At 36.1% G+C, this 17238-nt stretch overlaps 2 protein-coding genes across 6 annotated transcripts; one reads left to right on the forward strand and one right to left on the reverse strand.

Moving 5' to 3' along the window:
- Positions 1-5916: 5916 nt before the first annotated feature.
- On the forward strand, positions 5917-11176 carry LOC109208879 (formamidase-like). Of its 4 annotated transcripts, none has more exons than XM_019372034.1 (8): positions 5917-6660; positions 7512-7745; positions 7889-8126; positions 8212-8402; positions 8875-9110; positions 10037-10280; positions 10428-10535; positions 10660-11176. In XM_019372034.1, exons 1-8 carry the CDS (start codon positions 6442-6444, stop codon positions 10663-10665), a joined length of 1476 nt encoding a protein of 491 aa, XP_019227579.1. In that variant the 5' UTR covers positions 5917-6441; the 3' UTR covers positions 10666-11176. The 4 variants fall into 4 exon arrangements, with proteins under 4 accessions (XP_019227579.1, XP_019227578.1, XP_019227580.1 ...); XM_019372033.1 differs by having other exon boundaries at positions 5920-6660; positions 10807-11176; XM_019372036.1 differs by having other exon boundaries at positions 6576-6660; positions 7504-7745; positions 10807-11176.
- A 106-nt stretch (positions 11177-11282) lies between these two features.
- On the reverse strand, positions 11283-16347 carry LOC109208880 (UPF0553 protein-like). 2 transcript variants are annotated; one of them, XM_019372037.1, is made up of 7 exons: positions 16121-16347; positions 15720-15863; positions 14449-14547; positions 13481-13557; positions 13195-13303; positions 12711-13087; positions 11283-11654 (listed from the first exon to the last, which is right to left on the reverse strand). In XM_019372037.1, exons 1-7 carry the CDS (start codon positions 16188-16190, stop codon positions 11562-11564), a joined length of 969 nt encoding a protein of 322 aa, XP_019227582.1. In that variant the 5' UTR covers positions 16191-16347; the 3' UTR covers positions 11283-11561. The 2 variants fall into 2 exon arrangements, with proteins under 2 accessions (XP_019227582.1, XP_019227583.1); XM_019372038.1 differs by having other exon boundaries at positions 12759-13087; positions 16121-16346.
- Positions 16348-17238: the final 891 nt, after the last annotated feature.

A 17238-nucleotide genomic window follows, 5' to 3' on the forward strand; every position in this document is an offset into this window, starting at 1 on the left:
TCTATTTATTAAATTGGTTTAACTAAGAAGGCTTAAAACTTTTTGGTCAAACAGGTACCTTTTCTTGTAGTTAAAATGATAATGTTCATAATATTCTCGGTTGGACGTGAATTATTAATATTAATTGCTACATTATTAAAGTTCCTTCCTTGCTCATAATGTTTAGACTCAAAACTTGCGCTCGACTTGACAAATAATTCTAAATAGCACAAACTTAAATTTAACTTAAAAAATGTTCTAATTAGATCGTTGCCTAATTCGTGATTAAAAATAAATTTTAACATCACACTTGAAATATAACCACTTTTGAGCTTTTAAAACTCATTTAAATCTTTGTTTCAGCTTAATTATCAATAAAGTTTTGATAGTTGGTAATTTCACCGAGTTATATACAATTTCTTATGTTGAGTCAAGTTAATTCTATTCAATTACTCGACCAAGTACAGTTCGAGTTTCAAACACCTACATATATCAATATATTATGTACAATCTTTGTAGACACGTGCAATTATCAGAATGCTTAACTGACAAGTTCGCTGGTTCGTTCTTAAAAATTATCTTTAAAATCTTATGAGATTAGCAAATAAAGACTTATTATTTAAGTATCAATGAGAAAAAGGTTGCGGTGTTGATAGGAGTATCAAAACAGCAGCAAACAATCTAATCAAATATAAATTATGCACCGAATATTATGTGCCATGCCGCAAAGATATCGAATATCATGAAGAAAGGAAATTTTATAACAACTCGTATCAACTCATTTGGTGCAGGAAAGCCATGCATGTGTTTTTCACTTCTAGGCAAATTCAGAAGACCGGAGCCCATAATACTTTTTTTCTTATTTTTGAATAATTCTGGATCCTGCTGAAATTTCCATTAATGCATAATAAGAATTACATTTCGCAAGTATATATAGATATGCTTTACTGTACAAGCTCAAGGGAAACACTAGCACATGGTTCACATATGCCACGGCCTCAGCCCATCCCTCTTTCATCACCGATCTTTGGGTTTGTGATCATTGAGGCTGGCAAGTGAGGTAAAAATTAGGTGGGGTAGCCACTTTTTAAAGTGGTATTTATTTTTTATCCAGCATTTTTAATGCTGAATAAAATTAGCCACTAGTCTATTAAAATTAATATAAAGAGACGGTGTTACCCTTTCTTCTTTCCCTTTTCCTTCCCAAACGGAAATACAATATTTAAACCGGCGATGCTTCTCCAGAAGAGGATTCCGTGACCATGGGAGAGGACGAATCACATAAAGATGAGAATGTGTTTACCAGATCGAGAATGAGAGATCAGTGGGTTGTAGTGGAACAAGTAAATGAGTGGCCAATAGAGAAAACTGCAATTATTATTATTATTATTATTATTATTATTATTATTATTATTATTATTATATATATATATATTTTTTTTTTTTTTGTGAAAAGATACAAATAACGTTTGATTTTCTGCTACGTTATGGATCCTGAACTTACAGTTACAAGCTCAAAAGTTAAGGACACTTGGTCCGGAACTTAGAGTGCTAAGAATCCCAAAAGTTAAGGACAATAGGTCCTGAACTTAGACTAACAAGCTCAAAAGTTAAGGACAATAGGTCCTGAAATTACAGTTACAAGTTCAAAAGTTAAGAACACTTGGTCCTGAACTTCGAGTTCCAAGTTCAAAAGTTAAGGACACTTGGTCCTGAACTTACAGTTACAAGTTCAAAAGTTAAGGACACTTGGTCCTAAACTTAGACTAACAAGCTCAAAAGTTAAGGACAATAGATCCTGAACTTAGACATACAAGTTTAAAAGTTAAGGACAAGTAGTCCTTAACTTAGAGTTACAAGCACATAACTTAAGAACAGGTGGTCCTGAACTTCGAGTTCCAAGTTCAAAAGTTAAGGACATGTAGTCCTGAAATCCTGAACTTAGAGTTGCAAGTTCAAAAGCATGTAGTCCTGAAGTCCTGAACTTAGGGTTGCAAGTTCAAAAGGTAAGGACACTTGGTCCTGAACTTTATGAGCAGAAGGGTGTTTTCGTCCGGGCAGGTAAAGTTTATTAAAGCAGTGGCTAAAGACTAAAGACATTTTAAATAGTGGCTTAAAAGTAAATACATGTGTTATTAGTGGCTAACCGTGCACTTCAGCGGGACAGTCCAGGCCCGGACCGGCCCGGAACCGTGGCCCATGTGGGCTTCTGGGCCTAAACGGTCCTGGCCCGGATAAGCCCGTGACCGTGGAGGTGGGTCGGTTATTCACATTGAGCCCGCAAGACCGGGACCGGTCCTTGGCGGGCCTAAACGGTCCCAACGGTCATAATTTAAAAAAGAAATTGACTGTTTGGGATTTATAAAATCTGGTCGTTGGCCTTTAAAATATAAAATAGTCATTTAATCCCCCCCCGCAAACTTTGTTTTAGCCCGAAACTTTTTATAATTACACTTTTTTCCTTTTTTTCAACTATAAATACCCCCTCATTCTTTCATTTTTCTCACAAAATCATCAATCTCTCTCTAATTTTCTTCAATAATTGCTACTATTGCTTACTTTATTGTTATAATTTGTGAAAAAATTGTGAAGTTCGTGAATTGAAGTCTTCAAGTCTGCAACGATAATCAATTTTCAACAAGTTGTTCGTCAATTCGGTAAACTCGTTCCAAATCATAATTTTTAATATTAAAATTTTCTTTGTTTTATTTATTTTCTATTATTTGATTAATTATGATGGCTTCCTTAAAAAACTTTTTGGTAAAAATAAGGGAAAATCCAAGAGTGGCGAATCTAGTAGCCAATCTGTTCTTCCTCCACTGCCCCCGGCTCCCCATCCCACATCCCATATCCGTCCTACACCTGCAATTCTTGATAGTGATAATAGTTTATTACAATTTACTGAGAGTCAATTTTGCCATAATGTTGGGGCTGGTGAACAATTAAACCATGAATTAATGAATGCTCTTTATTCTAATCCAACGATTGATGAAGATGATGAGGAGGAAATAGATTTTAATGAAACGCAACCGGATGACGATACACCCACTAGTCCTGCTCCTGAAGTTAACCCAACTAATGATAATCCAAATGATGCCCCGTTTGACCCTCCTGTTACTACCCCTACAAAAGTTTAAGGCTGGCAAATGGGTCGGTCCCGGGCCTAAACGGGCTAATTGGGCCGGTCCTAAGTGGGCCCAAATTAAACGGTCTTCGCGGTCCCGTGCTTCGTGGTCTTTTTGTAGGAACTGGGCCCATGAACTAATGGTCCCGGGCTAAGTGGGTCGGTCCCAGGCCTAAGTGGGCCCAAATGGGCCTAAGTGGTCCCAACGGATATATATTTTATTTTTTAAATTTTATATAAGTTAGAGAAAAAAAGATGGTAATAAAAAATATCTAAGGCAATTCCTTGTAAATTATATTATAGAATTGTGACCTAAATTTTTTAATTCAAATTTAAAGACAAAAATATTGTAAAGAGATATTCAAAGCAATGCGTTATAATTTTATTATAGCATTAAAAAAACATGACAATATCTTTCTTAGTCTTCCTCCCACTATGGAATGAGCATAACAAGGTGTTGATATCGACTATGTATAGTCTTTTCACACCTAATTAGGATGCTAAAAGTATTTTTGTGTATATATATATATTAGTTGTTGAATCTCCTTGATTTTTTATATGTTTGCTTTCATATTTTTTGAATCCCCTCGAGTGAAATCCTGCTTGTGCCGCTGTGTGTTTCTCCCGAAAACTGGAAATGACAAAGATGACACGAAAAAGGATTTACATGCTGAGAGACTAAGACAGGACGTAACCAAAAACAGAACTACCTTCAAGAAACAAGTTCAGCACGTTAAGGAGAAACATGGACTACAGTCGACTGGGAAGTGCAGTTAATGTGGAAGAAGGAGAAAATAGACTAAAAGGTCATTGTCAGCGTCCTGCCTCGGCGACGTTTCGTTCTTATCCTCAGAGCTACAATGAAGCCATTTTGGCATCGTAATCTAGTGCGGCTCAGTACATTAAAGTCAAATTTTTATTAAGAATTGTTAAGCTTTCATATATAATTTTATTTAAAAGTCTATCTTCCAATAATTCTTTTGCATTGATAATAGCCAATCAATCACATGACTAAATAGTAGTTTTCTTTCATTTTTATGAAGGTTTTGTACTTTTTATCTTAAACAATCTTTGCAGAAAATTAACTAAACAATCTATATTAATAAATAATGAGGCCCAAAACTTTTGAGCCTGTAGCCTTTATTGCTTCAGTTACTTGGCCCTTCAGCCGGGACATCGCAATTTGGTGGCAAAAAGAGAATAATTCGAATTCGTCTAGTGTCATGGGTTCGAATTTGGCCACGTCCAGGTGAGTCTTTCTTATTCCCTTAGCTTGTTGGCATTGAAGGGACGGCCAGCTAGTAAGAGTTAGGTTATATATATGTCACATTCCAGTATTCAAATACGTTTGGAGTCAAGAACGTAACATGAGATTTTTTCTCATGGATCACATGATTACACAGTTGATGACTTGCAATTTCGCCCGAACTGGGTGGGAGGGAGTTGTATCAATTTCAAGCTGGCCCAATGCTCTTGACCACTCGGGCAAAAGAGAAACAAATCTCTAGCTTAGAGAAAGGTAATAATAGTTTCATTCTTAGTTTACTTTTCCATTAATGAAGTCACTTATAATTAACACAATTTTATGACAAGGTTGTAGAGATGAAGGAAGTATGTAACGTATTCAAGAAGAGATTATTTTTTGAAGATGTAGGAAAGGGACACTTTCTCAAAGGTGAAAGGGTCCCAACAATATGATAAACACATGATTTATCAGTCCAGCTGTTATTGATGTTGGTAACTAAGGAAATTTGTGTAAATCATAGTGCAAAGGAAAGTTGCCAATTGACATCAAGCATATTCGACTATCGAATTGTCAATTTTTGCAAGTAGCAAATCTCCCTGCTGATTAGAGAGGATTAGAGGAAGCAAGCACTTACTTTGGAGTGATTAACTGCTTAACATGCATAGTTGATAGTAAAAAAACTTTCAAGTAGATTTGCCCTGAATGAAGGGGAGCCTTGGAGCAACGGTAAAGTTGTCTCCATGTGATCCTATAGGTCACGAGTTCAAGCCGTAGAAGCAGTCACTAATGCTTGCAGTAGGGTAGACTGTCTACATCACACTCCTTAAGGTACGGCCTTATCCCGGACCCTGCATGAATACGGGATGCTTTGTGCACCGGATTGCCCTTTTATTTGCCCTTAATCTGCACAAAAGCAAATCACTAAATAAATTTCAGAAGCCGAGCTTTGGTGTTGCCCTATCTTGTTGGAGTAGAGTGCCCCACTATTTTTGGTGTATTGATTGGCTAGCTAGCACTCTGGTCCTTCCTTTGACTAACTTAGAGGCATTCCGCACAATGACTAGTGCAATTCGTGTATTTGTTGGTAGATGGTATAAATGAAGTAAGGACATAGTTTTTCGTATGTATTTATCTTGTCATTAAGAGGAGGGGAGATCCCTAGCTACATATGGTTTTTAGGGCCGACTACCAAGGTAGAAAATATCTAACATTGTTCAAATGAAGGTGTGCCAATCAAAATGCAATTTATAGCCAAACTAAGGAACATGGTGAGGTCATTTCCTTTTTGATTGAAGACATAGCAAGCGCATATCAGATATGTAATCCTGAAAATAGAGAAGTACTCTCTCAGATACGTACTAGACGACTACATTAAGCCGTAGAGGGACCATTCTTGTGGGCAGACAAAAACCAAGCAATTGCAGTGAAGTGAAGCCATCAAAAGATATTGGCAAATCCTAAAGATTTTGATTTGTGGGGTCCTCTACAAAAGGAAATTGTGTAGCTTTTGTGCCATTATCTATATTCTTAACTCAAAATGATGATAAAAATGAAACCCACTTTCTTCTTTTTGTTTCGTGAGAATGCAAGTACTGTACCTCAGTTCATCCTAAACAGGCACTCTTTATCTAGACACTTCAAGAAAAAAAGTAAGGATGTACTGTCTTAAAGCACTAAAGACTAATACTAGTCGGTTAAATCAAGCCATTAAACTAGAATTCAATCTAGATAAAACATTTTGCATTATTCCCTGATGAGTGGCTAATGTTGCTTGCAGAAGGATTGAGGTAACCTTTATCTGGGTGCCAGTCATATTCTTGGAAAATAAAGGCTAATAATAAGACATGATTTGTACTGATTTTGCATCTTTGAGAGAAACTGTGTTGGGAGGACACTAAAGGCCGATAGTCCAATTGGAGGAAAAATTCTGTCCTTAAGCTAACCTATCATGGGCTTTGAACAAATGCCATGCAGCTAATTGAGTTAATGGCAGAACAAGAGTGAAAATTGTCCATTAAAAAGCTTACTGTTTTTAAATAAGCAGCTTGAAAAGAGTTAAATTGATCTTTCTCCAATCCCTCTAAAAGAAGCTATGAATTCAATAGGTCCAACGTTGGTAGTGCAGGTAGATTTAAAGAAGAAGCCATGGGAACAAAATCCACCTCTTCACAACCGGTGGCACCCGGAGATACCTCCAGTAGCAGAGGTACGAGTTGGAGAGGTGTTCAAGATTGAGATGGTGGATTTTAGTGGAGGTGGCATAACACAAGAATACACTGCCGAGGACATCAAGCATGCTGATCAGTCTGTTGTGAGTTTCTGCTAGCACTCAATTATTTCATTGTTTCACACATTTATTACTTTTATCAAAATCAACCCCTTTAGAACTAGTACTTTCATGATAAGAAAAAGGTTTGACACGAAGTTAACAGTGATAGTTCAACCCCTAATAGGTAGAAGGATTTTTAGGTGATGAAAAGTGATCATCCTGTCCATCAGAAACAAGAATGAGCAACAAATTGGTAAGGATGAAGCTTAGTCTAGGACTCCAGCTGTAACACGCAATTCAATAGATATGCGTAGTATCTAAACTAGGGAATTTCCATGATACGATTTCCATATTTCACTTAAATTCAAGAACCAGACATGAAGAAACATGGAAACACCCGAAATACAAGTGCATCAATTGCTTTGAATACCGAGATTTTCCAATTGGAGAACCAATATCAACTGAGCAATTCCTTTTGAGAGAGTTTGTCTTTAAAATTCTCTTTTTTGCTCTAGAAGTTCAAAATCCTAGTTGCTATTGAAGCTAGAAAGAGCTATTTCATGTCCTAAGTTCATTGGGTTGGATTAAACTAGTTGGTTTAGTAGGAAGATAAATCATATCTTTCATCATAAAAAATATATCCGAAATCTCTTGCCTCAGGTTAAAAAACTAAATCATCCTCCGGCTATGGAGTTTCCCAAGTTGAACATACGTCCTTAACGATGAATACAATTGTGAAGTCTGTCCAATATCTTTGTCATTTTCAAGAAGTAGACCGTGACCATTACAGAGATGTGACACCCATTTGTCAACTAGCAACCTAGTCGCAATCTAGTCACTTGCTTCCCTTTGAGTGCTATGTAATGAAAGTAAACTTGCTCAAAGTTTGACAGAACACTAAAGTCGCCATGGCTCCTCCAACTCCAAGACTAGTAATCCCCATAGACCTAAAGAAGAAGCCATGGGAACAAAAGCTACCTCTCCACAATCGTTGGCACACAGAGATACCTCCTGTAACAGAGATTAAAACTGGGGAGATTTTCCGAATTGAGATGGTTGATTGGACAGCAGGAGCTATTCAAGATAATAACTCTGCAATTGATGTAAAAACCATTGATCTATCCACTGTAAGTATGCATAAACTTCTACACTCAACATCCAGTGAATCTAACCAAAAGAGTCCTAAGTCACGTGATGAAACTCCATGGTTGAAATAAATAGTTAAAAATTGGAATCAGTTCGGGCTAAATCACATAACTCTCTCATGCAGGTCCATTATCTTAGTGGACCAATAAGAGTTGTAGACACGGATGGAAAGCCAGCTGAACCAGGTGACCTGCTTGCTGTTGAAATATGCAACTTGGGGCCTCTCCCCGGAGATGAATGGGGTTTTACTGCCATATTCGACAGAGATAACGGTGGAGGATTTCTAACAGACCATTTCCCCTGTGCAACTAAAGCCATTTGGTATTTCGAAGGGATATATGCCTACTCACCTCATATTCCAGGTAAGCTGCAAACCTTATCCTAATATATCCTGGACAAATATACATATCAAATCCTAATTAGATTTACTGGACATCTCAATGACAGGTGTAAGATTTCCTGGTTTAGTTCATCCTGGAATAATTGGAACAGCGCCTTCAAAAGAACTACTCAATATCTGGAATGAGAGAGAAAGGAAGCTTGAAGAAACCGGTCCCCAGTCTCTCAAATTATGTGAGGTCTTGCATTCAAGACCATTGGCAAACCTACCTTCAACAAAAGGGTGCATTCTTGGCAAGGTATGATCACTTGCAATTGTTTCAGAAACTGAAGAAAAACCTCATTCACTCCATAACGGTTATTTACCTGTTAAACTAAAGGGATCTTTACACAAATAGTCGGCCATATTCATTGTTTACTTCTTCTAGCCATATACATAGTGTATACATTGATTATATATAATTTATACACATATAATACATAAATTATGCATATATTATACCTCCGCCGGCTATTTTTAGTTTAAGCGGTTGGGTGGACGGCTATTTGGGTTAATTCTTCTAAACTAAACCTAATCTATAAAAGAAAGAGAAACAAATTATGCATGAATGCATTGCAGCATGAAATTAGTGCATCCAGAAAACAGAATGTAATCCAGTCATAACAAGATGATAAACTGAAAAAAGATTGCAAAAGAAAGAAAAAAGAGAGAAGAATGAACAAACAAACTAACCACATCAAGTTTTTCTGACAACTCATAATCATATGTAGATTCAAGATGGAACTCCTGAGTGGAACAGGATTGCCAATGAGGCTGCAAGAACAATACCTGGACGCGAAAATGGAGGAAATTGTGACATCAAAAATCTCAGCAGAGGTTCAAAAATATACCTTCCAGTATTTGTAGAAGGAGCAAACCTCAGCACTGGAGATATGCATTTTTCTCAAGGCGACGGTGAAGTAGCATTTTGTGGGGCAATAGAGATGAGTGGCTTCCTAGAGCTCAAGTATGTTCACATCTCATTTACAACAAATGGTTACGACTAAATAATCCTTTTCTGCCTTGGTGTTGACTGTCACCAGAGTCGATCCCTTACATCAACCAGGAAATAAAATCATATGCACCATTCTATAATATCAAGTAACTTGGAACTATGCTCTATTAATAACTTTGTGTTAATTTTACTCTCCCCCCCCCCCCCTCCCTCCCTCCCTTTCATATTGCTGCTGATGCTACCTCAATGTCAGCCATCTTAAGGTACCCACATATATACCAAATTAGTTGGGAAAGTATTCACATGCATACCAGGATTTAGTCAAGTATTTCAATAAAACAACCCTTATTCAATATGTATTATTTTGGAAACCCGCCAAACTATTGAAGACAACATTTATGAGAGTCTATAAAATGTATTATAAGAGACGGCTACGTACAACTAAAAGATCTAATAGCTACATACACTGCAAGAAAAGCGATTAAGAGATACCAGGCTTGGATTCTCTGAAGCAACTAAGTGAATTCCTTCTTTTGTTATCAAATATACGCTTTAAACTTCTCCAAACGTGAAGTATTCTGGTCCATCTGTGAGTCACCACAGAGTAAGGCGGCCCCACTGGAATCAGAAATCTAAGCAGGATCCATAAGGTCATTTACACAACTAAATAAGCTTAATAAACTGAAAATTAAGCAAACTTCATGTAGAGAAACTACATGAAACTATTTACTTCGTGAACATTGCAGAACTTCTCTACACGAACCTGAACTATAATAAAGTATAACCTGAAAAGCAACACCAGCCACTAACTTTTTAATTTCATCAGTATGATCACAGGATAGACAGCCTTAGGCACACTTTGCTTGCATCAAGAGCTCTTCTTACTATGTGCTACACCTCTGCCTTTGTTAGATTTACCTATTTCTTTTTAAGATCAGGTGTGAAATCATAAGAAAAGGAATGAAAGAGTATCTCACTCCAATGGGACCTACACCACTACATGTGAACCCAATATTTGAGATAGGGCCAATGGAACCAAGATTCTCAGAGTGGTTAGTGTTTGAGGGCATCAGCGTAGATGAAAGTGGACAACAGCACTATCTTGATGCAAGTGTTGCATACAAGCGTGCAGTGCTAAATGCAATTGATTACCTGTCAAAGTTTGGCTACACAAAGGAACAGGTATTAAGAATCTCTCACTGGAAATTACTCTTGTAACAGAAAATTTTCGGGACCATATTACATAAACATCCAGAAAAAGAAAGCAATTTGAGTAACTATGAATACTGATAATTGTTGTGATCACAATGATGTTGTTGTGGCTATCAGGTGTATCTTCTACTTTCGTGCTGTCCCTGTGAAGGAAGGATTTCAGGAATTGTTGATGCCCCCAATGCTGTTGCCACCCTTGCCATTCCAACTGCAATATTTGACCAGGTACTAGAATTTCTCAGTGTTCAATCATGATAAATTATAAAAGTTGCAACCTACAAGTCCAATAAAGGTGACCATCATCTAGCGACTCCTAACCTTGATATTGCTAAATTTTCCGGGCTACTAGGCATGAAAGTGTAAAACTGTAAAGCAGCAATTTCGGTCTAGATCAAAATCCATCTAAAACCTGATTCTAAGAAATCAGTTCCTCAATTGCCGGCATTCATGAGCAGGAAGTTCTGGTTGTTCCAACAGAATCGGTTGTTTGATGCAGGATATTCGCCCAAAGGTCAACAAAGTGCCTCTTGGGCCAAGACTTGTGAGGAATCCAGGAATTCCACAATGTACTTATGATGGCAGCCTGCCAATTACCAAAAATCCCTTGCTCCGTTAACTACAAGGGAGCAGCTGCAACATAGATGCTCTTTCTTGAGCAGGGAATGTGCATGTAAATCTACAGCAGGAAGATATGACCAAGTTGAAGAAAGAAGCAAAACTGAGATAAATCTTGGAAACAGTCAAAGTCAATAAATGTCTCCACCATAAAGAATGTTCATCTTAAATGTAATAGCACCCACAGTATCACTAGTGAGATCATAAGTAGTTTGTGGATCATATCATGGAAAACTTCATGGTAAGACTAATCATTCTAATGAGTTCTAAAGAAGATATCCCATTGAAATCTCTCTACCATAAAGAATCATGGGAACAGTCAAAGTAAATAAAAGAATCCGGGACAAAGAGGGCCAATTAAGCATAAAGCCATGCATTCCAGCCAACATTTACCATTAAGGAAAATAAATCTGTATGTAGGTCAATTTACAGAAACCTAATGAGATTGAACAAGGTTAAATAACCGATATTCAACCTCCATACTCTTTAAAGAAAGTGAATTCACCACTAGGAAGGAAAAGAATCCTGTATAATTCCTGTACTCTTACACCTAGATGCATAAATGTCAAATTCCCTAAACACCCAAAAATCATTTGAATGCAAAACTGCAATGGAGATGGAGCTCAATTGCTGTAGTCAATAATAGATAGAGAGTGTCCTGTGGTGTTGAAGAGATGGGCATTGTATACCAAAAGCCCATAACCAAAGATCCAGTTCCACGCTCAACACCTGGAAAATAAAACAAGATGTCACATTTTAGTGAAACTGAAATTCAATCAATGAAAATTGGAAAATTGGGAACTAGTTTGGAATACACACAGAAGGGGAATAACAAGTAAAGAACACAGCTGACATGTCAGACTAACTGTTACACCACTAGCAGCCTTTTTTATATATTGCTTGTACAATGATATCAGGTAGAGAGCAACAGCCCATGTACAACTTACATTAACCATTGCACATGTAACTCACCTTTTTATCTTTTCTTGTATTTTAATGGGAGATATAGATATCCACTTATGAGGTCAACATGATATACGGAAGTAACTTAAGAACTTGCCCTGATTACAAGCATAAAAGCTAAATAGTCTTGAACAATGAGAAAAGCAAGTGCACTACTGGGTGAAATTGTCTTCAATTTTCCCTCTAACTCTTCTAGCAAAATGATGCAGCAACAGACACCTAAGCTGTACGCTACTGTTTACTGGACTATAAACAGTTCCCAAATTCAAAAGTATTAAGTGGCATAGACAAAGGCATTGCCCAAGAATGACAGACACTTTAAGATTTTCTGTTTTTTTAATTAAGGCCCTAGAATGACAGATATGAAAAAGATAACTTGGAGTACCACGAAAGATTCCATTCTTTCTACTCATATTTATGGTTTCTTGTTCCAATAGGCAATAGCAATATATTAGAAAGTCAAAAGACCCATACAAAGTGGAAAATACTTTATTCCATTTCAAAGATAAAACATCAATGATATAACACCAACAATTTAGATGGTCACGATTTCAATTAAAATCAACGGCTTAACTGTGTTAACGCTGAAAGAATGATTTCTTTGTAGATTAGTCTATTTCATGAAGTCGTCTATCTGGAAACTCAGGAAATTATTGATCTTCAATGTGAAGTAAATGGAATATATACTTAAACAAGTATTGCATATTTCCATTCAACCCTACCAATAAGAGACACCAAAGCTTTACACACCCAATAAATGCACGCTCATTCAACAAAATTGACTTTTAGCCGGAGTAAAAGTTATGAATCACCAAAACTAACCACTGAAGAAAGGAGAAGAGCAATATAATCGCAATGAGCAAGACCAACCTGCTTCCCAGTCTTTTCACTGATTAACTCCTTCATTTTCTCCACAGCATAGACAGAGCAGGCTCGGAGTTCTACCTCCTCCTCACTTCCTGAGATAATTTCAGTATTTTTCTTGATAATACTGACCAGGGATAAACTATATCTCAGCACTCCAAGCTGCTGAAGGACAGCTGGAACAATATAATCAGCAAATATGGTTATTGAGCTTATGTCTTCAAAATCACCGTATCCTTGACCCTTAAATGCACCCCATAAATCAGCAGCAAAAATTTGAGCTCTTTTATAGAAGAAAATCTGGTGGCCTTTGTACACCGTGTGATCACGGAAGCCTGCAACAGTAAAATAAGCAAAGATACAAAAATAGTATCATATCTCATCATTGGAAATAATGATCAAACATAACATGTAAAAGGAAAACTATAGAAAACAAAGATACCAGGAAAGTGGCAAGCAATAAGAGCTACAAGCTTTGCAGCAGATTTGTCGCAGGACTCCACAAGCTTATATGCTTTTCCCTCAAAGCTCCTCTCAAGCTCAAGCCCAACCTTAGCCATGATCAAAGAGCTATTAGCTTAGTTACAAGCTTAGGAGACCACGTAATCTTAATTCAGAACAAATTACGACCTCACATTAAGAGAATGCATATAATTCACAAGATATTATGATCTATGGGAACATTAATAGAATGCATATAACACCAAATGAAGAATTAAGAAGTGTACCTCATGCAATAAGCGCACCCGTTCATCCTCCAAAGGCAGTGCTCTCGGCCAGTTCAACATTTTCCTTAACTGAGGACCTAAAAATTGGTGTTTGGAATAAGATTATCTTCAAAAAGAAATTTGCAAGGGAAGGCTACCAGATTGCAGAACTTGAAAACAAGGCATTTGCCAAACTGTATATATAGCAATTGTGAGTTGCTTCACATAAAGACTTCCTGAACACAAGCAGAACCGACGAAGATGCTTTCTAGGAAACTTCCTGAACACAAGCAAAACCGATGAAGATGCTTTCTAGGAAATTACTTCTGTGCTAAGATCTAATATTTATTGATCTTATGCGTCTCTATTGCTGCATCAACTATGATCCCTCTAATATTTTATTCATCTTATGCGTCTCTGCTGCTGCTTCAATTATAATTCTTTTTCATTTCCTGATTTAACCTTGAGGATGAGGAACAAATTCGCAATTGGAGGTTGATTCTAATGATTTAAGAGTGAGTATCATTTTAGAGATTTTAGACTAGGATTTCTCACAAACTTTTTATCGAGATAATGGCTACTTCAACAAGAAAAGAAGATTTGAGCTGAAGACTCAAATATGATACAACTCTTTTCAATCTTGGATTACCTCACTTCAAATAGTTGTGTAAGGACCTCAAACTTAATGATCGCAAAGGCTATTCCCTTCAGGGGTAGTTTAGCTGGATTGAAAGGATTGTATCACGATTTAGGTACTTAAAAGAAAGAGTGAAACTCGTCGGCATTATTAAGGGACCACACATGAGAAACTTTTCACTTGACATCCTTAGACAAAACTCATACACCATATAATTTCTGGAATTTCTTATTCCCCTGAGTGCTATCAGTGGACACCTAGGAGTCTCATGCCCCTACAAGAACGCGTTTCCCATGGGAGGGGTGGGGAACAGAGGCATAGTAGAAGAAGAGTCACAAAGAAACCTGCTTACCTGTACATTTCTGTAGACGATCAGCATCAAATGCAGTTTTGTCACTTTCAAGAGTAGCCTTCAGTCCAGATGCTAGATGATCATAACTCAGGTCCTCATCTGCAGTTAGATGTAAGCAAAACGTCATTAGGCCAGAGTATACTATCAAACAACTGAAATGAACAGCCATAAGAACTTTTAGTGAAGCCCCAGCATCAAGCATCATAAATAGGGTTTTGTACTAAAAACTTTCTTGATTGACATAAATGTGCAAGTTATATGCTTTGGAATGCAGTTCCAAATACTGGCATGTACTCGGACACAGACAGAGAACGAAATAAAAGCAAATTCTAATACAGATAGGGGTGTAAATAGGTCGGATTGGTTCGGATTTCTCAATTGCCAAACCAAACTGATGGTGTCGGATTTTAAATTTATAAACCAAACCAAACCAACAAAGTCGGGTTTTTTCAATCTCGATTTTTCTCTTATTTTTCGGGTTTTTCCCCGCATGAAGTATTCATAGCAAATATATAACTTGTACTCCAAATATTTCTTTAGTCCTAGTAGGATACAGTAATATAATTTATTTTCCAAGAAAATAACATAGCATTATACTAAAATATTCAATAATAAAGATAATGAAACCACATAAAATAAATATTGCTAATTAATAAGGCATAATAAAATAAGCATAATCTACAAGTACTAAGTCATGCTAAAATAAGTATGGTTAAATAATTAATGACTAAACACTAAAGAAAAAAATGAACTAAGTTATGCATTTTTATTACAAGCCAATGTAAAACTAAAAAATAGATATCCAACACATTGTCATCCTAGTGTTGAATTGAACTTCTTTTTTTAGCATTAGTATTGATTTGAACTTTATTTGAGTTACTACTTTAAGTCCAACATTAAAATAATACGTTAAAAAATAAAACAATGAAAAAGTTTAAGAAATATTTATAAATTACATTACAATAAATATATTTATGTATAAAATATTTCTAAAAGTTATATAAATGTAATGTCGGGTTGATTTGGTTTCAGTTTGATTTTTTTTTAGTTAAAATCAAACCAAACCAATTATGGTCGGGTTTTCTTTTCCAATTGCAAACCAAATCAAACCAAACCATATATCCGGTTTGACTCGGAATATCGATTTGGTGTAGTTTATCGATTTTCTTATTACACTAATTTGCAGACCACTATAACATATTAAACCGTTGTCAAATTACAACTTTATTCACAGTTACGGAGCTATCGTAGTTGCAAACTTGTTAAAGTACCTGGCCAGAAGCAGAAATTCAATGTATCCAAGACCAATAAGTATTGAACAGTGAGTGGGCCGTTATCAAAATAGTGTATCCCTTCAAAATCCCACTCCACTTTCGGCAATGTATTCTTCATAGTTTCAGCAACCTTCTCAATGCCTGCGCATAACACATGCAAAATGTAATTGTATATATCAAATACAGGCCACTTTAAACTACCATAAAACGTGACTCTAAAAAAAAGAGAAAACAGAGCATTGCAGTTAGTTCTAGGCCCTCGCTCCTGAACAAAGCGTAATGAACACGGAGGATTCTTATAACGGGCTCTAACTAATTTGAGGCTGAAAATTAATTCAATGCAGAAAGAGAATGCATTGGATGTAATGAATAACAGCATAGAGAGAATGCAAAGGAACCTGAGAAATCAACGGTAACATGAGAGGAGTGAGTAGAGACCCAAGCGGTGCTGGACCTAACTTCTTCCATGGCTGCCCGAGAACCTCACCGCGGAAGATCAAAACCCTAGTAGGCACTTAACAATGGAGACGACAAATGAGAACCCGTGGTGTTTGCGCCAACCGAAATTTCGCGATAGCATTTATGCGCTATTCGTAACGCTTTCAGAAAATTTGATTGGTCACGTGAAGCCCAAAAGTTTGAGCAGTAATCTAATGCAGCGTTTGTACGTAGATTTAGTCGAAACTTCAAAAAATAATTTTTAAAGCAGTTTTGAAAAATAATTTTTGGAAGTTGAAGTTATGTTTGGACATGCATTTTAGTTGAAAAAAATTTAAAATTTTGTTAGTGGGAGAACAAGTTTCATCCAAAATCTACTCTAAATTAAATTTTAAAAATTTGAAAAATAATTTCAAAAACTTTTTAAAAATAAATCATTAATTTATAAATAAATAATATTTTCAAAAAAAAATTTGAAAAAATATTGCCAAAATGTATGGCCAAACGGGCCTAAGTCATCAGTCACTGGGCCCAATGAAAGCTCCCTTTTCCCCCGATTTCTTTTGTGTGTGTATTTCCATAAAAAGTTAATTCCAGATTGATTCTTTTTTGTTTCGCCGACAAGGCCGAAGGCAGAGCGCTGACATAATTGACTACTTTACGTGGTACGTCCACATTCTTCTTACTCTTTTAATATACTTATATATATATATATATATATTTAAAATTAATAATATTTAGTTTAGATACTTACAAAAACTAAAATATATATTTTTGTAAGAACATCATGGAATTCATTTTGATAAAATAAATTAATATTTATAAATATAATGTCATAACATTATTCAAATATTTGACAAAACTAATTTATCAATTCCAACTAAAAAATAACATGCAGTGTGAGTTAATACTATTAGAACAAGTAAATTGGAACCGTGAATATAACACAATTTTAAAATTCAAAAAAAAATAGTTTAACATGAGTCAAATTCCAACAAAATAATAATAAGTTGTACTACAACTTAATATAACGAAACATAATAAGTTTATAACCACATTCAACAACGAAATTCCACTT

The sequence above is a fragment of the Nicotiana attenuata genome, unplaced genomic scaffold, assembly GCF_001879085.1.
Source record: "Nicotiana attenuata strain UT unplaced genomic scaffold, NIATTr2, whole genome shotgun sequence".
Taxonomy (NCBI): domain Eukaryota; kingdom Viridiplantae; phylum Streptophyta; class Magnoliopsida; order Solanales; family Solanaceae; genus Nicotiana; species Nicotiana attenuata.